At 38.9% G+C, this 21339-nt stretch overlaps 1 protein-coding gene across 6 annotated transcripts in view; it reads right to left on the bottom strand.

Moving 5' to 3' along the window:
• Positions 1 to 5704: 5704 nt before the first annotated feature.
• RPS6KA3 (ribosomal protein S6 kinase A3) overlaps positions 5705 to 21339 on the bottom strand; it is a 111562-nt gene continuing 95927 nt past the window's right edge. For all 6 annotated transcript variants that reach the window (XM_045801290.2, XM_045801291.2, XM_087859583.1 and 3 more), the window contains 4 exons: positions 18219 to 18295; positions 17338 to 17455; positions 11740 to 11880; positions 5705 to 11103 (listed from right to left, as the gene is read on the bottom strand). In XM_045801290.2, the coding sequence (XP_045657246.1) occupies positions 10981 to 11103; positions 11740 to 11880; positions 17338 to 17455; positions 18219 to 18295 (459 nt within the window). In that variant the 3' untranslated portion in view covers positions 5705 to 10980. The remainder of the gene's footprint in view (positions 11104 to 11739; positions 11881 to 17337; positions 17456 to 18218; positions 18296 to 21339) is intronic.

Here is a 21339-nt window from a genome sequence, read left to right as displayed (position 1 = left end):
TTGTTATTACTTTATAAACCACTACTACTGTTGCTTACTATTACCATCAGCAGAATGTCTGGCACATAGTAGGTGCTCAATATACACCGGGAGGGAGAGGAGAAGACATAAACTCAATGTTACGGGCTGAACTGTGCCTTCCAAAAATTCATATGTTGAATTCTTAACCCCTAACATCTCAGAATGTAACTATATTTAGAAACAGGGTCTTTGGGGGCTTGGGTGGCTCAGTCGTTAAGCCTCTGCCTTTGGCTCAGGTCTTGATCCCAGGGTCTTGGGATGGAGCCCTGCTTAGGGCTCCCTGCTCAGTGGGGAGTCTGCTGCTCTCTCCCCACCCCCACCACTCCTGCGCGTGTGCTCTCTCAAATAAATTAAAAAATCCTTTAAGAATTAAAAAAAGAAGAAGTAGGGTCTTTAAAGAGGTAATTAACTTGAAAATGAGTTCATTACAGTGGGCCCAAATGCAATATTGACTGGTGTCCTTTTTTGTTTGTTTGTTTCAAAGATTTTATTTATTTATTTGACAGAGAGAGAGCACAAGTAGGCAGAGCTGGCAGGCAGAGGGAGAGAGAGAACAGGCTCCCCGCTGAGTAGGAAGCCCTAGGTGGGGCTTGATCCCAGGACACTGAGATCATGACCTGAGCTGAAGGCAGCTGCTTAATGGACTGAGCCACCCAGGGGCCCCGACTGGTGTCCTTTTATAAGAAGAGGAGATTAGGACACAGGCACAGAGGGGAACATCATGTGAACAAGAAGGTGGCTGTCTACAAGTCAAGGAGAGAATCCTCAGAAGAACGGAACACTGCAGACGTCTTATCTCAGACTTCTAGCCTCTAACACTGTGAGAAAATAAATTTTTGTTGTTCAAGCCACTCAGTATGTGGTATTTTGTTATAGTAATCCCAGCCAACTTATACAGCTGACTACACAGGACATATAGCTTCACTTTTAAGTAAATTTATTTTATTTTTTCTTTTATTTATTTAAGAGAGAGCTCAAGCAGGAGGAGTGGCAGGCAGAGGGAGAGGGAGAAGCAAGCAGGCTCCCCACTGAGCAGGGGGCCTGATACAGGGCTCCATCCCAGGGTCCAGGGATCATGACCTGAGCCGAAGACAGATGCTTAACCTGATTGAGCCACCCAAGTGCCCCCAGTAAACTTATTTTAAATAAATCACTTTTCTGAAAACATTAGGGGGTCAGCATTATCTTTCTAGGGAAATGGACACACCTAAGTGACAGAGAAATAAGTACAATTGTTGAAAACAGTGGTTCTATACCAGAAACATCTGACAGTCTCTAGAGATATTTCTAGTTGTCACAACTGGGGAAGAAGGATGCTGCTGCTGGCACCTAGTGGACAGAGGCCAGGGATGCTCGTAAATATCCTACAACGCACAGTACAGACCCTCCACCCCCAAACAAAGCATTATCCAGACCACAACACTAATAGAGCTGAAGATGAGAAACCAATGACATGCATTTCTTAGAGCGAAACTGAAAGACAATGAAGACTTAAAAGTTCTGGGTTTCTCTTTCCATTTGCAATAATTTGCAATATTGACAATTGAGGATGAAGGATATCTATGAAATTTATTTAAATTTTGCTTTAAGGCCAAATGATTATGAACTTGGGCTTTGAAGTTAGAGAGAGCTGGGTTCAAATTCAGCTCTGCAGCACTTATTCCTCTATGACTATGGACAAGTTACTTAACCTATTTATAAGTCCCAGTTGCCTCAGCTGTAAATTGGGTGTAGGAACAAAACTTACCATATAGGGTTATTGTGGGAATTAAATTGATATAATGCATTCAGTGTTTAGCAGTTGTGCCTAGCACCTGACAATTAATCAGTCAGACTCCAACTGTCTGGAAGTTCAAATATTTAAAAACCAAAAGTCTCTGCCAATTACTCAGTATAAAACCCCAAAGGAGAAGAAAAAATCAGGCTTCATTTGTCTATCATAGGATGGTTCCCACATTTGACTGATCATCACAATCATTTGGAAAGAGGTGAGTCATGGGGACATCTGAGGGAAATGACTACCGGTCAGAGGACAAAAACCCGGAGCGGGAGCATGCTTAGCATGATGTGAAATGTTGGGGTTCAGGAGCGAACAGTCAAGGAAAAATTCTTGAGCTGTCCTCTGTGTAAAAAGGGTGGTTTTATTAAAGCATGGGGACAGGACCTATGGGCAGAAAGAGCTGCACGGGAGTTGTGAGGAATGGCTGATTATATAGTTTCAAGTTGGGAGGGAGTTAAGGATAGCGTAAGTCTCTAAGGAATTTGAAAGCAAGATTTCCAGGACCTTGAGGGACTAGTTGTTGTTAGGAAAAGGTCATTTACCGCTATCTAGTAAAACCTTAGTCATGAGACCCTTCAGATGTATATCAGTGGGCCGTATGTTTGGAGGATGATTGCTAACATATATCTTGGTGGGGCAGGGGGTAGAGAAAAAGGAAGTTTCCAAAAGGATTTTTGGAAGGATGCTGGAGGTCTGGTTAATGTCAAGTTAAGGTTGTTTTTTGCCTTTAGCAAAGTATTAACGTTGAGGCAGTTGAGTTCCTGAAGGAAGGTCACTCTGCCTGTCTCAAGTACGTGTCAATGGGCTGTAAGTTATAAGGAAGTTTAATTTTTTTCATCTGCCTTTGTTCTCCACATCAGGCATATTCAAGAAATAGCAAGAAGGCTAACATGGCTAGAACGCAGTAAGCCAGGGGGAGTTTGGGCAGATGAAATCCTAGAGGCAAAGGGGACCAAATCACTTGTCATAATTCTTGGTAGGTTTTGAACAGACCATTTCAGCTTCTGTATTAAGAACAGATTGTAGAGGGGCAAGGGAGGAAACGAACCATGCAGGACGCTACTGCAATTCTCCAAGCAAAAGACAGTGGTGACTTGGACTAGGGTATAAAGTTTCTTTGTGATGTGATGACAATGTTCTAAAATTAGATTATGATAATGGTTACATAACTTTGTAAATATACCAAAAAACAATGACTTATAGTCTTTAAATGGGTGAACTTTATGGTAAGTAAATTATATCAATAAAGCTGTTAAAAAAAAAAAGAACTGGGAAAATGGATGACCAAGGAGAAATGAAAGAATTGACTGACAAATGGTACTGAGAGCTTAGTTGAGATTAGAAGACATAAACTTGCAGTGGTAACAATTTGTATAATTGTATGGTTTTTTCCAACATTATCAGTTACTGCTCAGTGGGTACAGTATAAAGGCAAGGATGTAAGGAAGTTCAGGGTGCTTCTGAGGCAGAAGTTCAGGTGATCAACTCTAGGGCCATAAGGTTCAGCCTGGTAGCTAAGGAGCTAAAAAATGAGGATTGCCAGGGAGCCTGGGTGGCTCAGTCAGTTAAGCATCCAACTCTTGATTTTGGCTTGGGTCATGATTTCAGGGTTGTGAGATCGAGCTCTGTGTTGAGCCTCGTGTGGGCACCCCCCTCTAAATATAAATAAATAAATGGTCACACACACACACACACACACACACACACACACACACACACACACACACAAAGAATGAGGATTGGGGTTGAAGGGTGGGGAGAAACCAAAGGGATAAAATTCAAATTCCTTAATATGACTTATTATTTCTGATGGTCTGGCCCCTAGCTCTTGAACCTTATGTCTCGCTTCTTATGTTTTAAATTCCATTCAGACAGAACTTTTTATTTTCTTGAGTGCCTCTAACTCTCTCTCTGCATTCCATTCTATTCTACCCTTCCTTCCCCTTTTAGGTTGCAGCATAATCATTGTTTTCTTAGAAGGTCTGCACTGCCCTGACCCTTAGGCAACTCTGCTATATATTCCTATAGCATCCTGCACTTCCTTTACCTACTTTGCTAGTGTCAATCAATTCTATCAATTTGGGGTGGATTAACAAAATTTAATATCTGGATCTACAAAGCTGCAGAAGAGTGACCATGGCAAAAATTGCTGCCCCACGTTGGCTTGTCTGAGGAGCCAGATGTTTTTCTAGATAACCATGGTAGGCTGCCTAATGGACCCCCAAAATGTCCATGTCCTAATCCCTGGACCCTGTGAATATATTATCCTATATGGCAAAAGGAATTAAGATTGCAGATGCAATTAATGTTGCTAGTCAGTTGACCTTGAGATGGGGAGATTATCCTGGATTACCTGAGTGGGCCAATCACATGAGTCCTTGAGAGTAGAAGAAAAGGTGGAAGAGAGGAGTCGGATTCATGTGAAGAGGACTCTACCCGCCATTGCTAGTTTTGAAGATGGAGTAAAGGGGCCACGAGGCAAGGAATGCAGCTAGCCTTCAGAAACTGGAAAAGGCAAGGAAACAATTCTCTCCTAGAGCTTCCGGAAAGGAATTCAGCCTGTCCAACACCTTGGTCCTAGCCCAGTGAGACCCATATTGGACTTCTCACCTACAGAACTGTGAGACAATGGATTTGTGTTGTTTTAAGTTGCCAAGTCTGTGGTGATTTGTTACAGCAGCAGAAAACAAGTACGGTAACAATCCTATGTTGCCTCTGTATAGTACCAAGTAGAACTTGAAGCTCCGCATCTTGACCTGAGTACCCAAACTAAACCAAGTGGATAGGCCCTGTTTTGGGGACTGTTTTGGGCTGAATTGTGTCTCCCTCCAAAATCATATGTTGAAGCCCTTACCCTTAATACCCTGGAGTTAATGTCTTTAAAGAGGTAGTTGAGTTAAAATGAGGCTGTTTAGGGTGAGGCCCTAACGCAATATGACTGGCATCCCTGTAAGAGGAAGAGACAGCGGAGGTGGAATGACCACGTGAAGAGGCAGCAAGGGGGTGGCCATCTGCAAGCCAAGGAGAGGCCTCAGAAAAACCCAGCCCTGCCGGCACCTTGATCTTGACTTCCAGACTCCAGAACTGTGAGAAAATAAATTTCTGTTGTTGAAGCCACCCAGTCTGTGGTATTTTGTTAGGGCGGCCTGAGCTGACGAATAAATACACCACCATAATATAAAACTACTAAAAATGTCAACGGGGAAGGAAAGGGCTAACTGTAGGCCTATAACTCATTCCCTCTCTACCAGGAATCGATGACCTCAATCAAATTTCCTTAAATGTGCCAATGATATTTACTAGCAGAAAGAAAACGAAAAGTCCTTATCTCTAAAATGCTTTTAGCAAGGCACATTTTGTCTGTAGAGATGGCTTATTGTAAAACATGGAATTTATGGATTGATGAAGCATGGTTGGCTGGAGAATGGGGGCTCATCATTTGTGTAATTAATGAGGTATAAAAAGGGGATGTTGCAAAACCAAATGACTCCCTTTGTTTAAGCAATGTCTCCACATTGTTCAGAAGGAAATTTGTCCTTTTAATTCTGAGTCCAAAATGTACCACAGTGAGGAAGAGAAAGGGTATTTTGGAGCTAAGTCTGATAATTTTGGACTTCTCCAAGAAAAGATTATTTCTCCTGTGTCTGGTGATCACTCTGTATCCTTTGAATCATTAACGAAGTTTGGTATTGGGTTAAGATCTATGACTCATGTAAGTCTGCTGTGACACTCTTTGGGCTAACCAAGACTTTGCATACAAAAATTATCTTGCACTTCTTAACAACTCAGAAACATTTCTGTTTTATGTTCTATCAATCCAGTTTGATAAATTTATACTTTGGATAGAATTTGACATTATGAAGAACTATCATATAATTGAAATAACCTGATAAATGACATACATGCATTTATTTGAAACTTTATTATATAAATTTTTATTTCTTTTAAAGATTACAAAACCTGTTCTGTGACAGGAATACAAGCAATATTGTTCCAGGATTATTCATGGATACATCTGAAGGAGCTTAGATTACACATTAATAGTATGATTTGAAAACTTCCCAGATTAAACTCTTAAGTAAAACAATTTAAAGTATTCAGTGATAATTAATCCTTTACAAGCATTTCATAATTATGGCAGCAGTGCCAAGCATCTGATGCGATTGAACCACCAATAAAAGGTACAATACATAGGAACTCATGATATGGTACCTTGGGCTTCTGGCATGCCTTACTAGAGAGAAACTAGTATAAAGTAAGATCAGGTATAATAGTAGAAAAATATTTGTGATTTTTTTTTCTTTTTTAAAAACTGTTTAAGTAGTTGCCCACCCCACTCCCACCCAAGGCCAAAAATGCAAAATAATTACATCCCTTAGGTGTATACCTTCCCTTTTGCTTAGGGTAAGAGTTAAGATAAACCTAATACATGTACATCATTTTAGGAATTAAAAACTCATCACCCATAATTATTAAGGATGCTAAGGAATGGCAATTAAAAAAAAAAGCTTTAGATGATAAACTACACGTACAGAAACACAAACCAAAACCTTTATCCTTATGCCCTTGCTTTGTATTTAAAGGTTCTACTTTACATACTTGTTTGAAAAACTCAGTATACAGTTCATTCAGTACTATAGTGATACTAGGAGTAAAGATTTTCACTTCCATTAGGTATTGAACTAATCTACTTAGAGAGACTATTACAGAGACTCTCCTCTCACATACGTTTACACATATTGTACTCAAATGGTATGTGCTCAAAAAGAGGTTTTCTTGAGGTTTGCATCTCTGAACTTAGTCTCTAAATTTTCCTTTCCACTAATCTCTATTCAATGTCATATACTTTGCTAGTTGCTCTGGGAGAAGTCATGGACATTTAAACAGCTTATCATGCACTTCAAGGTTATATGGCAAAATAATGAGGAAAGTGCCTTAAGAGGTAGGAAGTAGACTCTCATCCCAACCCTTGGTATGCCCTGTTATGAACAGTTAAAAGACTAGAATCAAAGTGGTAAATGTGAGACTGATAGTAATACAAGGCTTAAGAAAATTAAGTCGACTTAATTACTAGAATTCTTTGAGAACACTCAGTCACATTGGAACCAGTTACAAGTCACTTGACCACACAAAATACAGCAGTGTCAGAAGTACATAAAGCACACTGTAGATACAAATTCTTCTTGGCCATCCATATTTAGGTATTATCATTCTGTAGATTCTTCACTAGAAAAAGTGGTTAAGCGTGGCTCTGCAGAATACCACAGTCCCAAGAAAGCAAATTTCATTCCTTCATTAATTGGTCTCCACCAATGGTCACTTGGGGAAACCAGCAAAATGTAAGCAATCTGGAGGTGAAAAGAGGACTATTTTCACTAATTGAAATATAAATACTGAGTTAAGTCAACTTATCTGTCAATTAAATAAAAATGTATACATCTAGTTTGTGAGTCACATGGAGCCACCTTCCAGAGGGACAGAACTCTAGGACTAGATCAGAACCTCTTGGTTTAAGCACCAAGGGTCAACCATGGAACCCATCGTATTTCTTAAGCACAGAAAACAGACCTTTTCGAACTCTTTACATTCCTGAGATATCTGTCCTAATTAATGCCTTCACAAATCTCATAAATGCTCGATACCACCATGAGAATTTTCTCTATAAAATATGGTAAAGCAAGCTGGAAATATTTCAGTCATTCATAAAGGCTGGGAAGTAGAGAATATCAAAGCCACGTTGAGATTATGTATTGCTGACTTCCATGGTGATTAAGTACATCTGTACCATGGCTCCCAAATCTTGAATGCTTTTCTTGCTCTTATCCCAGGCTGGACCTACCCCAGTCCCTTTCCAACCCAATCCATTCTGCTTACTCATAAAGCCTTTGCACCCCTCTACCCCTTCAAGTCTTTTCCGGGCTGAGGGTGCAGGGCACAGAAAACAGGTCAGCCCCACCTCTCATAATGTCCCCTGACCCCCAAAGCAACCACTTCTTAAAATTAGGTGGGAAATGGTTGATCCAAACCCATACTTTGCAGCCTACCACATGTGAAGTGTGACTCTCTACTGCACACACACCGCACCCCCTCCAGACACTCACTAAGTGACTTTTCCCCACACATCAGCCTTGCAGCATCTTGATTCTGTGCCTTGTCAAAATCATTACATTTTTGGACTTTTGGGGTTGCTTGTGAATAAATGAATCTGTATCAGATCTGTTAAAGGTCTATTGTACTTAGAAAAAAAGATATCTCTATAAATTAGAAGGAGCTGAAATGACTTACATAAAAAATTAAAGGACAAAAACTTACCTTATCATCACTTGAAAGGGAAGATACAAAACACGTGGTAGTGTAATCCATATTTTTCAGCATGTGCTTGGAAAAGTTAAATGCAATCTACCATTCTAGACGTTATTTTGGATTACAGGCTAAGAGGAGGTTTGTAAAAGTGGCCTGATGGTTTAGTTCCTTCTATCACATTGAAATCACTTTAAACCTGAACTAAACCTTTCTGGGAGAAGCCCTGGGAACTAGGAGAACTAACTGGTGAAGGGCCCAGAGGAGCTGGACTCTGTAATTCATGAAAGGTAAACCCAGCGCAAGCACTACATTTAGAGCACAATCGTTGGCCAAGTCTGTCTGTCATAAGTCAAAGGCGATAGGAACATCAGGAACACAGATGAAATAAAGTAAGCTACTGAACTGCATTTTAGGCAAAAGCCTTCAGTTTTGTGAACATACGACTTGCTTTTCTCCAATAAAACTGGCAGCTGGAGTGGGCAAAGAAGGCAATATCTCTGAAAGCAATAAACTTGCCATTCATCTACCAGTAGAGTATTGTCCTAAGAAATATGTATTTTTTTTTAACAACTCTGCTCCTGGTTGGGTGATAATATGAAGGGAAGGCAGCATGGTGTTATGAGGGAAAAAAACTGAATGAGAACTTAAGAATTCTAGTCTTTGCTTTGGGTCTCGGGTTCTTTACATGCAATATGAGAAAGTTGGCCTAGATAATTTATAAGGATTTACACATTTACTTCTGGTTCTAAGACTATGATGGACAACACACCTAAGCAATAATGGAATAGCATCAGTGTCCGAAATTTGAAAATGTCTTTTTTTTTTTTTTTGCCCAAAGTTACATTAACATTTTAAGAGCGACAAGAATTTGGGATGGTTGTAGTTTGAAACACTGATTAGAGGAGAGAGAGAAAGAAAGAAAAAAAGTTTTCTTTCCAGGCAATGGGAAGCAGTTTTTGATAGTTAGCATTCATATACTCAAGAATTTAAAAAAAATTTTCTCCATCTAGATCTTCTGAATCCCTCTTCCTATACATTTTTTTTATTTAGAAGATAAACTTACATTTGATTTCTATGCCATAATCATTTTGTGTCACTTAAGCAAAATTAATGTTATAGATTTTCCCTTTCTCTTTAGTTGCATAGAGGAGAAATTAAGGAGTAATAAGTGGCTTCTAAGACATTTAACTAAAGTACGCTTTCTTGGCTTTGTACTCTCAAAGACATATTTAAAGCTTCGGGCAGATAAAAACACTTCTGATGTAAATGGCTCACCACATAGCTAAGAAAGATCTGTTGGGCACATTCTTGATGAGGTTAAGTTAGGTCACTTTTTCCTTGTTCATGTTTTTCATATTACATATCGATGTACGCTAGATAGCTTGACCAAAATATAGGTAATAATGGATACAAAAGTTTCTTTAATCAAATATAATTGTGGAACCTACCCAAATTAGATGTAGATAATGAATATTATAAGCAGACCCATTGACCACTATGAAAGCTGATCATTTCTGAAGTTAAAGCAAGCATTATATGGCTATAAATCATCAGAAGGAATTCAGAAAACACTCAATGGTGAACATTCGCTTAGCCTACTTGAGCTATGATTTCAGGTGAGAACAGATACTGTTTGATCAAGAATGTTTTATTCCCTCAAATAAGTTTAAATCCAATTTCATAGAGGCTGGTGGCCTTTATTACATTCAAATTAGTGTTTAATATAGAGCATTGTATGGGATAGAACTCGTTATGATTTACCTTTTTTCCAAAAAAAAGCATACTTTTCTTGTAGGTATACAAGAACAGGTATCCTGTTATTCATATGCTAAATTCTGCAGTTTCACCTATTTAAACATAAAAGATGTAATGGGACTTGGATGACCTGTTGTTAAATTTTCCTTTGCCAATCTCTTCACCATAAGTCTTAAAGGCCTTTGATGTATATTGGCAAAATCCCAAATTATATGCCAAATACTAAATATGGATACTATTCAAGATCAAAAGTGCAAGAACTATTTCCTTATGGAAAAAAGAACCCTAAGGAGTTGCAACGTATATGGACTAACTTCATAGGTGTACTCTTGATGTCATGCCACACACACGTGATAACTTTCTCTACCATAACAGCTCTCTAGGTTAGTCTGACAAAGCACCTGACTTTAAGAAACAAACAAATGAACGAACCAGTGAAACAGACATGGGGAAAGATATGTACATTTTGGAAGTATTACATTCAACAGCTGTTCCACAATCTGGCCATTTTTAGGGCTGTCCAACAATACTGTTAATCCAGGTGAACTATTTAACCAGATTTAATAGTCAATTGATTAATAATAATAGATTCCAAGTTAAACAAAGCATGTATACATTAAAGAAAGCAGTACAGAAATGTACTGTATATGAACTGTTTACAAAAACATACAAAATGTTGGATGGCACAAGGGATACAGTGCTAATAGAAACGGATTGTTTAAGCTAAGTGCTTAACATAAACTGTCCATCCCTATAACTAACAAAGAATATTTCAGGGACATGAAATATTTCCTATAAAAATAATGCTATATGGTGTAGAGTACTTTATTCAGTGTATTTTTAGGTGGTATTCATATGTTCATTATTCTTGTTGATTCAGTGAATATGTCTTCATCATGTTTCCATTTTCATTTCATCCGAAGCTCCAGGAAAATCTAACTTGCTAACAATCATTTAAAGCGAGAAGAGACGGAAGCAGGAGCAGCAGCAGGAGCAGCAGCATTATGGGTACCAGCTGGGACAGTGTGTGCTTGCAGGTGTCTCTCAGATATGTGCTACCTGTCGCCAGAACTTGTGCTATCAGCTTACACCATGGTACCAAATATCTCACTGAGGTCACTTCACAGGGCTGTGGAGGTGATTTTTTTAATACCTCTCCGCTGAGCAAGAGTAGAGCGGCCCACTGGTTCCAAAACTGGCGACTGATTACGGTTTAAAGCAGAATATGTAGCTGCCATAGCACCCTGAAAACAGGAAAGAGAGGTCACAACACAAATGACAGTGGGTAGTCACAAGTACACAGCATATGAAATGCAGATTTTTCTCCCTAATTTCTTCATATGAAAATTTATATAGATTTAATTGGGCTCATAAGGAAAATAACCATACTGGTTAAACCCTCTGATTTAACTAAAATTAAAGAGGCAAATGTGGGAGGCTGAACTTATGGATGAGAAAGAGCAGGGATGAGCTTATAACAAGCAGTCCTCACTTTACTCAGGACTATTCAACTTTTTGTTTCTTTGTAATCCTTTAATATAAGAGGCAGCAAAGCATGCTCTTTTGAAACTTGTTTTTGCCACTGCTGACAATCTCAAAGAGTTTGCTCTGGGTTTTGCATAAGAAAGAAAAGTGTAAACAAAAGTTATGAAATCCATAAGGCTACGTGATTGATAAATTCAGAAGTCATTCTTAAACTAGTTTTATCATATTTTGGCATGGTTTGACTTTTCCTTTTTGAAACCACTCGTTGTAATAGAATCTCACTTGAGAAATGGATGCAGGCTGAGCGAAAGGGAAAGGTGCTGTGGGCATGGAGAAGGAGGCTCACAGCTTCCTGGAGGACATGCAGAAAACAGCGCCTGAATGGGGCAGCTCACCTTGACTAGATGGGGTGCATCCTGTCTGTTTAGTTGGTATTGTGGCAGTTGGTCCCAGTGGACGATCCAAGGATGTCTGAGCACAAGGGCAGCAGTCAGTCTCTGATGAGGATCCACATGAAGCATCTTTGATACCAGGTCCTGTAATGGGAAGAAGAAGAAGAAGAAAACAACCTTAAACTTTTCTGTTTGGTTTTCTATAGCACTTGATACTGGTCAGCATTCTTCCTTAGCTGCTATGACACTATTTTTATCTAGTACCAAACCTTAGGGTTCAAAGCAATTTGGTCAAGACAATTTCTTTTCTTTTTTTTAAAGATTTATTTTAGAGCGAGAGAAAGAGAACGCAAGTGAGCATGAGCAGGGGGAGGGGGAGACGGAGAGGGAGATGATCTCAAGCAGACTCCTTGACATGGGGTGGGGCTCGATCCCACAACCCTGAGATCATGACCTGAGGTGAAATCAAGAGTTGGATGCTTAACTGACTGAGCCACCTTGGTGCCCACAACATGACAATTTCTTAAAAAGAAAAAAATAAATAAATAAAAAGGGCAAAAACCTAAGTGTCTGTTTTCTCCTCCCTAACAGTAATTTTGGTACATTACAAAGAGTAAATTTACCACATTTATGTATCTTTAAGTACTTTGGCTCTTTTTTTACTGAGATATTCTGATTTTTCTACACTTTTGTAGGTTTATTTCTAAGTAATTTTCAGCTGTAGACTTTTTTGTGCTGCTGGTAGTAATGAAAAGCAGAACATAACTGTCCAGTAATAGGAATTTAATTGGAGAGCTCCAAATGCCCCCCCCAAAAGAGAAGAGTTATTTTTTTTAAGTAGGCTACACGCCCAACATGGGGCTTGAACTCACGACCCCAAGATCAGGAGTTGCACGCTCCACCGACTGAGCCAGCCAGGTGCCCCAGATTAGAGTCATTTTTATTTTTTCCACTTCGTGGGCATCACACAGGCATTACTAAAAACAATCAGAAATACAGAGAGGCAGAAGAACATGAAGAACTCCCAGAATCCCATTCTTCCAGAGAAAATGCTTTCTAATGCGTTTCTATCCAAACGCTTTCCTATGCATGGAATATAGATCCATATAATTGCTAGTTTTACACTCTCCAAAATAACACAGTTGTGATTTACTTATTTTTATTTTTTTAAAAGATTTTATTTATTCATTTGAGAGAGAGACACACGGAGAGAGAGACAGAGACAGCACTAGCAAAGGGAGAAGCAGAGGCAGAAGCAAAGGGAGAAGCAGACTCCCTACTGAGCTGGGAGCTGGACGTGGGGCTCGATCCCAGGAACCTGGGATCATGACCTGAGCTGAAGGCAGATGCTTAACCATGTGAGCCACCCAGGCGCCTCCACAACTGTGATTTATAAAAGCCATCTACCACTTGTTTAATTTTTCATTCAAAATATATCTATTGAGTATCTATTAAAGGCCAGGTATTCTGGTAGGCATTGGGTATTTAGCAGGGAACAAGACAGAAATGAACTCTGACCTCATGAAGCTTTCAGGCAAGTGAGGGAGAAACAAAGAATCATTTACAAAGCAAACAGTAAGTTCTCTGATGGGATGAATAAAGGGGTATAGCTAGAGGAACACAAAGAGACACCTGACCTGAACAGGATTGGGTGGCTTAGAAGCGACTTTTTTAGAGGAATGTGAGACCTGAAGGATGAACAGTAGATGATTAGAGAAGGTGAAGAAGAAACAGAGCAATTTAGGGAGACAGAGTGGAAAAGCCCTCAGGGATGAGAACATGCCCCAATTAAGGAACTGAAAGGGAAGTAGTGAGGCTGTAACAAAAACGCCAAGTAGAACGTGGCAACAGGTAAATGGGAAAGGTGAGAAGGGACCAGACCATGAAGGCCCTTGTAAGCTACACTCGAAAATCTGGACTTTGTCTGGAGATAAGAAATCGTTTAAAGCAAAGGAGTGATGCAGTCAGGTTTGTACTTAGAGAGCTTACGCTCACTAAGTGTCTAGGAAGATGGATTGGAGGGTGCAAGCCTGAAGACTCCAATTTGAGACTGGCGAGAGATGATGGCTTCAGGACAGTATAAGAGATGGAGAAATATAGATGGTATTGAGGTACTTAAGAGAAAGAACCAACAGAACCTGGTGGCTGACTGGTATTGGGAATTGAGATGTTATTCCAAGTATTCCTCTGCTATTACTTACAGTTTCTTATGTTTAGTTATCATTAACAGCTAAGAACGGGAATAAGCCACTGAACAGAATTAGAAATACAAAGTGAAACAATTAGGAACTCCCCTTCCAAATTCTTAAGGTGGGAAAATGTGCTTCAAGTACATAAAAGGTTGCAAAACTGCCCAGGGGCACAACAAAACTATTCCTTCCATTGGTCTCATCACTCTGCTCAGATAAGCTCATTCGTGCTCATGGCTTTAGCTACTACAGAGGATGACAACTCCTAACTCCACTGTCCACCCGAGACTTCACTCCTAAGATCTGCATCCGTATAGCCAGTTGCCTAATGGACATACATCACTTAATTATATATCACAGTCACATTTCAAATTCTTAATGTCCACATCTGTAATCATCACTCCTCTCAAAACTACTTCTTTTGTGTTCTACATCTTGGTGAAGGACACCACTACTGACTCATTTGCCTGAGGTGGACATATGGACTACACACTTACTACCTGCTTTTCCCTTGCTTCTTTTTTCTTCCTTTCTTTCTTTTTTAAGATTTTATTTATTTATTTGACAGAGAGAGACAGCCAGCGAGAGAGGGAACACAAGCAGGGGGAGTGGGAGAGGAAGAAGCAGGCTCCCAGTGGAGGAGCCTGATGTGGGGCTCGATCCCAGAACGTTGGGATCACGCCCTGAGCCGAAGGCAGACGCTCAACGACTGTGCCACCCAGGCGCCCCCTTGCTTCTTTTTTCTTTAAAGATTTCTTTTGAGAGGGAGAGAGAGGGAATCTCAAGCAGACTACATGCTCAGCACGGAGCCCAATGTGGAGCTTGATCGGACGACCCTGAGATCATGAGCTGAGCTGAAACCAAGAGTCAGACGCTTAATCAACTGTGCCACTCAGGTGCCCCTTCCCTGCTTCTTATGTACATTTAACCACTAAGTCTATTTTGCCCCCTAAATTTCTCTTTCATTTGGCTCAAATCCTGCTACAACTGCTCTAGTTTAGGTCTTCATCATTTGTGACCTGAAATATTGTAAAACCTTACAAGTAAAACCCCTAATATTAGGTCAGTGAGGACTGAATGAAATAATGTAGGTATAAGTGTTAGCACAGTCCTTGGCACATAAGTGCCCAGTGAATTGTAGTGATGGTCCCGTTCTTCTCAAAGCTACATACGACACATATGGCCCATATGACTGATGACATTCACATGTGCAACTTGCTCTTGAGGCAACACATCAGATTGATAGAATCCTCCTTCCCAATTTTGTGGGTATTCACTGTACCATATAAAGCTTGCAATCTCAAGTCTTAACTGGACAAATTAGCAAAAGTTATCAGTAATAACGTGATATTTACAAGTAAGGCTCTGAGTCAGATCCAATTTTTTGTGCTCTATTTTTATCTCATCCTCACCTGTCTTTCTCTTTCATTCAAAAAAGCATTATGGAATTCAAGTCAATGAGAACCAAATTATCAAAATTAAAGCAAGTTAAGGTTATATCTATAATTTATTTAAAAAGCAGGCGATGGGTAAGCTCTGATACTTTACATGGTGACATTACTTAATATGTCTCACAACTCATCATGACAACTGCTGGCAGACTCCAGAGATAAGAACTACTGCTCTACAGAATAAACTTGAAAAGGGAAAATCTGATCCCTACAATGCTTAATATTTTCCAATAGTTCTCCAACACCTAGAATAAACCTGAAATCCTGAGCATAATCTAATCTACAAAGCCTTTTATAATTTGGGTTCATCAGCTACCTTCTCACGTGTACCCTGTACTAGTCGCAACAAACTGTGTGCAGCAACCTGGAGGCATTCTGCCATTTTCAGGCAGTCCTGACCACAAATAGCATGTGCTGCTCCCTCAGCCTGGGATGGGATACATCCTTCTGCTCCCTCAAGCTGCCAGGAAAATCCCTTCACTGCTTCTGGAAAGCTTTCCTGGAAATCTTTCCGACAGAGCACCATCTGTGAAGTTCTTTAACACAAAAAATGTACCACTGTAACAGCACATGTGACACGGTACTGTATACTTTTCACCATCTCCCAACTAGACTATGAGCTTCCTGAGATCAGGAATTCTATCTCGGTCACATCTTTGATCCCTGGACCTTCACATATTAAGCATGTCTTAAGTTCTTAATACATGGATTAAAAAGAAATCCCAGAAAAAATGAATCATCCGGTTTAAGAAATGTTATTGTTAAAAAAAGGGAAATGCTAACATTTCATTTTAAATCAGTTACGAAGCCATATATCATCTATGCAGACATTAAATTAGTTAACAGAGGCTTCATCCCCATGCCAAAGGTATCAACCTACATTTTTGAAATACCCTATTTACTTATGCAATCATCTCAACTTGGGCTTCCACCTCTAAGAGAAATCAGCAAGCACTTTTACCAGTATGTATCTTCTTTATCTCCTCTATGTTTTTCTTATTCAGAAGTGGAAAACTTTGCTCTTTTTTTTTCTTTCTAATTTTTAAATTTTTCACTCTTCTTTTTAAAAGAGCATTTTCTATGAATAAAGTAAAACTACAGCAGAGTTGGAAAGCTAGCCTGCCAGAGGATAGCAGATCTTCCAGTGAGAAAGGCTTTTCAAATGGATTTCAACCAGACATTATAAAACTATACTACCGTTTACTGTGAAAAAGATGACACCCTTTTCTACATAATATGGACCAAAAATAGAACATGTGCAGTTATTCTAGGGTACCAATGCTTTGGAACCAACTGCTTAATTTGAAGTACCCACATGCTCCTGGTATGTAACCATGGACAAATTCACACAAAAATTTCTGGCCTTGGTTTCCTTCTGTGAAATGGGGATACTACCACCTATTTTACAGGGTTTAGATGAGGATTAAATGGGATGACTTAGGTGAGGTGCAGTGTGAGGCAAAGAACAGACACACAAATCATGAAGATTACCACCATTATTATTATTATTATTTTGGTTAACAGATTTATATTTTTTTCTTCGAAAATTTTATTTAAATTCTAGTTAGTTAACATATAGTGTAATGTGGGTTTTAGGAGTAGAATTCAGTGATTCATCACTTACATACAATACCCAGTGCTCACGACAACAAGTGCCCTCCTTAATACCTCACCCACCTAGCTCATCCCCCACCCTTCCCTCCACCAACCCTCAGTTTGTTCTCTATTGTTAAGAGTCTCTTATACCACCATTATTATTCATCATGTTTGTCAGTAAGTAGTTTTAGATGTATAGATAATAAAGCCAAACCAATACCTTCTGGGAAACAAAATAATTGCTCCATTTTTGAGTTCAAGTTATTTGGTAACATCACTTCAAAATAATACTTTATTATTTTTTTTTCACCAGGGATTATGAAAAATTATTTTCTCAAAAGCTTATAATAGGAAGCCATACTTACCTTTGCTGTGTCTGAAACAGAATTCCAGTAACCACCACTGAGTGAGAATTTTCCACTGCCTATCCGTGCCAATATTTCCTCTGGTGTATCATCAGGGCCATTTGCAAATGGGGTGTAACTAATTTATAATGAAATTAAAATGTTAATGAATAAAATTTCTTTTTTGGTTGGTAATCTTCACATTAATATTTGCAGTGTCCAAGAGTACTCCAGTTAATTTAATTAATGTAATACTTTATTGAAATCTCCTAAAGTGAGAAATATCAACATCACGAAGCTCCATAAAGCACCAGGTCAAGGTATAAGCTATGAAATATTATTTAGACTTAATATATGATAATATAAATATTTTAAGATATGACACATTAGAATAAAATGTGTTTTTTTAAAGATTTTATTTATTTGACATAGAGACACAGTGAGAGAGGGAACACAAACAGAGGGAGAGGGAGAAGCAGGCCTCCTGCTGAGCAGGGAGCCCGATGCGGGGCTCGATCCCAGGACCCTGGGATCATGACCTGAGCTGAAGGCAGACTTTAAAGACTGAGCCACCCAGGTGCCCCTAGAATAAAATGTTTAAAAATAGTGTATGTTTACAACATAAGAGCACAAAAAAGGTATGGAAAAAATCAAGTTAAGACCTTAAGACATTAACAAATGGTACATTATAGAAAATCAGTAATGATATAGTTATAAATGTGGTAGAGAGAGAGAGAGAGAGAGAGAGAGATACACACACACACACACAGAGGACTGTATTATTAGATAACATGAGAAAACACGAAAAGAAAGATATTACAACACAGAGATTAAAAAAATAAAACTAGATAATTTGAACAAAATATTGATGAATAAATGCTTACAACATATGGTCCACTCACCCAGTAAGCATTGTATAGAGGAGGACACCAAGACTCCATATATCACAAGCAGCATCATAGCCTTGTCGTTTTAAAACCTAGAAAAAGTAAAAATTAGTATTAACACACTACTGTTTAGAGATTTGAATGGGCTGTGAACTGCACTATCTTCTAAATTAATGTATTTAAGAAAAACCTTAACAGAACGTGATTAACAAACAAGGCAACATATTAATCCTATTCTACAACATTCTATAACTAATAATTCATATATATATATATATATATATATATAAATTTGATTTTGGTATTTGAATTAGCATTTACTGAGTGCTGCCATGGCATATAGAGGACTATAAAATAAGCTGAAGGTAAGTTTCTTCTTCTTCCCCCTGGTTCCCTCTAAGTTTCTTATTTAAATAAATTTATATTCATTTTGTATGAGGCTGCAGAAGTGGTTACATAAAACAGTACTTTGAGGAACACATATAAAAGTACAGATGATATAATGGAAAATTTTACTTATATAAAATACGATTCACTTGAGCATTTAGTAATCACCAACTATTATCGGGCACAAACAGTGATAAATATAAAACACTCTTGTTTCCTTAAGAAAATTAGAATATGGCAGGGGAAATAAACATATATATAGTTAATAATTCAACAAGGTAAGTATTATAACAAAATTATGCCTAAAGTGCTATAGGTATGATGATGAGGAAACAATTCAATTATTTTTTGTTTTTAAAGATTTATATATTTTAGAGAGTGAGAGCAAGAGTAAGAGGCGGGGAGGGGCAGAGGGAGCAGGAGAAAGAATCTTGAGCAGACTCCCCACTGAGCATGGAGCCCGATGTGGGGACTCAATCCTATGACCTTGAGATAATGACCTGAGCTGAAGTCAACAGTTGGATGCTTAACCGACTGAGCCACCCAGGCACCCCGAAACAATTCATTCTTGATATAGGGAGGGAAGACAGGCTATGGGGCAGCCTGCTTGTACTGGGCCTATAAGTAAGAATTGAGGAGGCAAAGGGAGGAGGTGGAAGAGAGCAGAGGACACTCAAAGGGCAGAGGCAAGAGACCAGAGCATGCTTAAGGACACGCAAGGATTTAGTGTGGTCAGATGTCCAGGTAGGGGGACACTAGAGAGAACGAAGAAGGGCTTTTATAAATATCTTGTTAAGGATTTAAAATATTTTTCCTGTAGGCAATATGTGGTCACTGAAGCATAAATAGGGAAATATAAATAAGTACATGCGCATACCAAAAGGATAACTCAAGGTATAGAGGAAATGCTGACAAGAAGACAGACTGGAAACAAGGCCATTTGATAGGAGGCAATTTGTAGCAAACTAAGTGAAAGGCTATGAGGAATGACACTAAGGCAGAACATGGAGAGAAAAAGATGTAATGATAAAATAGGAAGGACTTAGTAGAGATGGGATGTATAGGATAAGGGAAAAGGGAAAAAGGGTCTAAAATACTCAGGAATCAGAATGGAAAGAGTCTGGTGACTGACCGGACGTAGAAAAATGATGGAGAAGGGGGATTTCAGGAGGACTTCCAAGTTTTAACTTGGACGACTAAGTGGTGAATCTGAGACAAAGAGTTAAAAGGTCAAGTCTCAGGAGAGTTTAATCATGGACGGTTTCCTGAAGAAGATGAATTTAGAGGCTTTGACGCAAAAAAGGTTTTGAAACAAAAAACATTAGGCTTTGAAGCAAAAACATTCCAACATGCCAAGGCAAAACGGCTACATGGCGATTTCCAGAAGCAGAATGCTTGTCTGAAGCAGGAAACATTTCATGAGGAAAAATGAGATGGCTAGATGAAGTGACCATGCTTGGACACCAATATGTGTCAGAAGCTGTGGCTACGTGGACAAACAAGCAAAAAGTCTGTCCCTCATTAGTTCTAGTAACACCAGGAGAACAGGTGCAAGTAGTTTATTTAAAAGTATTACTTTATATCTCAAAAGTAACAAAATTACAAAAAGTTTAGAAAATAGAGGGGGGAAATTCAGCTCTATAAACCAATTGTCCTAAGTTACCAACTATTACCGGTTTTTTGTGAAATATCTAATGGTAAAAGCATAGACTTTGCAACCATATTGCCTGGGCTTAAATCTCAATCTGACCTCAAATTACATAACCTCTCACTGCACCTGGTTCCCTGTAAAGCTTGAAAAAAGGTCTTACTTCACATAGTTATAGTGAGAAAAAAAATATTACATGTAAATTCTATTTGTGAGGATGAAATCAGCTAAAATATGTGACTGGCACGTAAGCCCTATATTAGGGTTAACTCTAATTTTTTATTACGTAGTTCGCAGTTACATTTTTTTTTAACACAGTGATAATAAAAAGGCAAGAAATCTTGAGGGCAAGGCAGTGGATTTTAGATTTGCTACAGTGGGGAACCAAAATTTCTTAGGAAAAGAAGCAACTTGATCAAAGCAGTGCTTGAAGACTTCAATAACTCTGTAGCTCTTCTGTGGAATGATCACAGAACGAGAGAGCGAGCAGGGTGCAGCTAGGCTATGGGAGTCATTTTGGCCGTGGTGAGGGAAGCAGGGGCTAGGACAGCAGTTCTGTGAAAGGAAGAACTTAGAACTGGTCTTAGGGGATAACAGAGGTGGTACCTAGTTACGTAGCTAAAGACAAGAAGAGACCATGATGCTTTAGCCTCAGAAATACAGGCAGATGGTGACAAAGCCAGGAAATTAGAAGGATATGAGGAAAGGATGAGAATAAGCTAGTTTCCATTTAATTCCATGTGCTCACAAGCATAAAAGTGTCAGTGATAGTAGACCGCTACAGATGTGTGATTATGTAGAAAGACAGAGGCAGAGCAAGAAAAGGATTATAGTGGACTAAGTAGTAGGGGGCTGAGGACAGGATGAATTACCAACAGAAGAAAAAGAGCTGACATTTTAATTAGTTGTTTGGTAAGCCTTCAATGAAACAACTATTAACTATTCTGTATTAAACACAACAAATGAGTTTTTAAATATACTGAAATACTGGAAGCAAACAATTTTTTTTTAAAGATTTTATTTATTTATTTGACAGAGATAGAGACAGCCAGCGAGAGAGGGAACACAAGCAGGGGGAGTGGGAGAGGAAGAAACAGGCTC

The sequence above is a fragment of the Ursus americanus genome, chromosome X (assembly GCF_024610735.1).
Source record: "Ursus americanus isolate L20-20 chromosome X, mUrsAme1.1.p, whole genome shotgun sequence".
Classification (NCBI taxonomy): domain Eukaryota; kingdom Metazoa; phylum Chordata; class Mammalia; order Carnivora; family Ursidae; genus Ursus; species Ursus americanus.
Note: the sequence above shows the minus strand (reverse complement) of the source record. Positions and strands in the feature narration are given on the sequence as shown.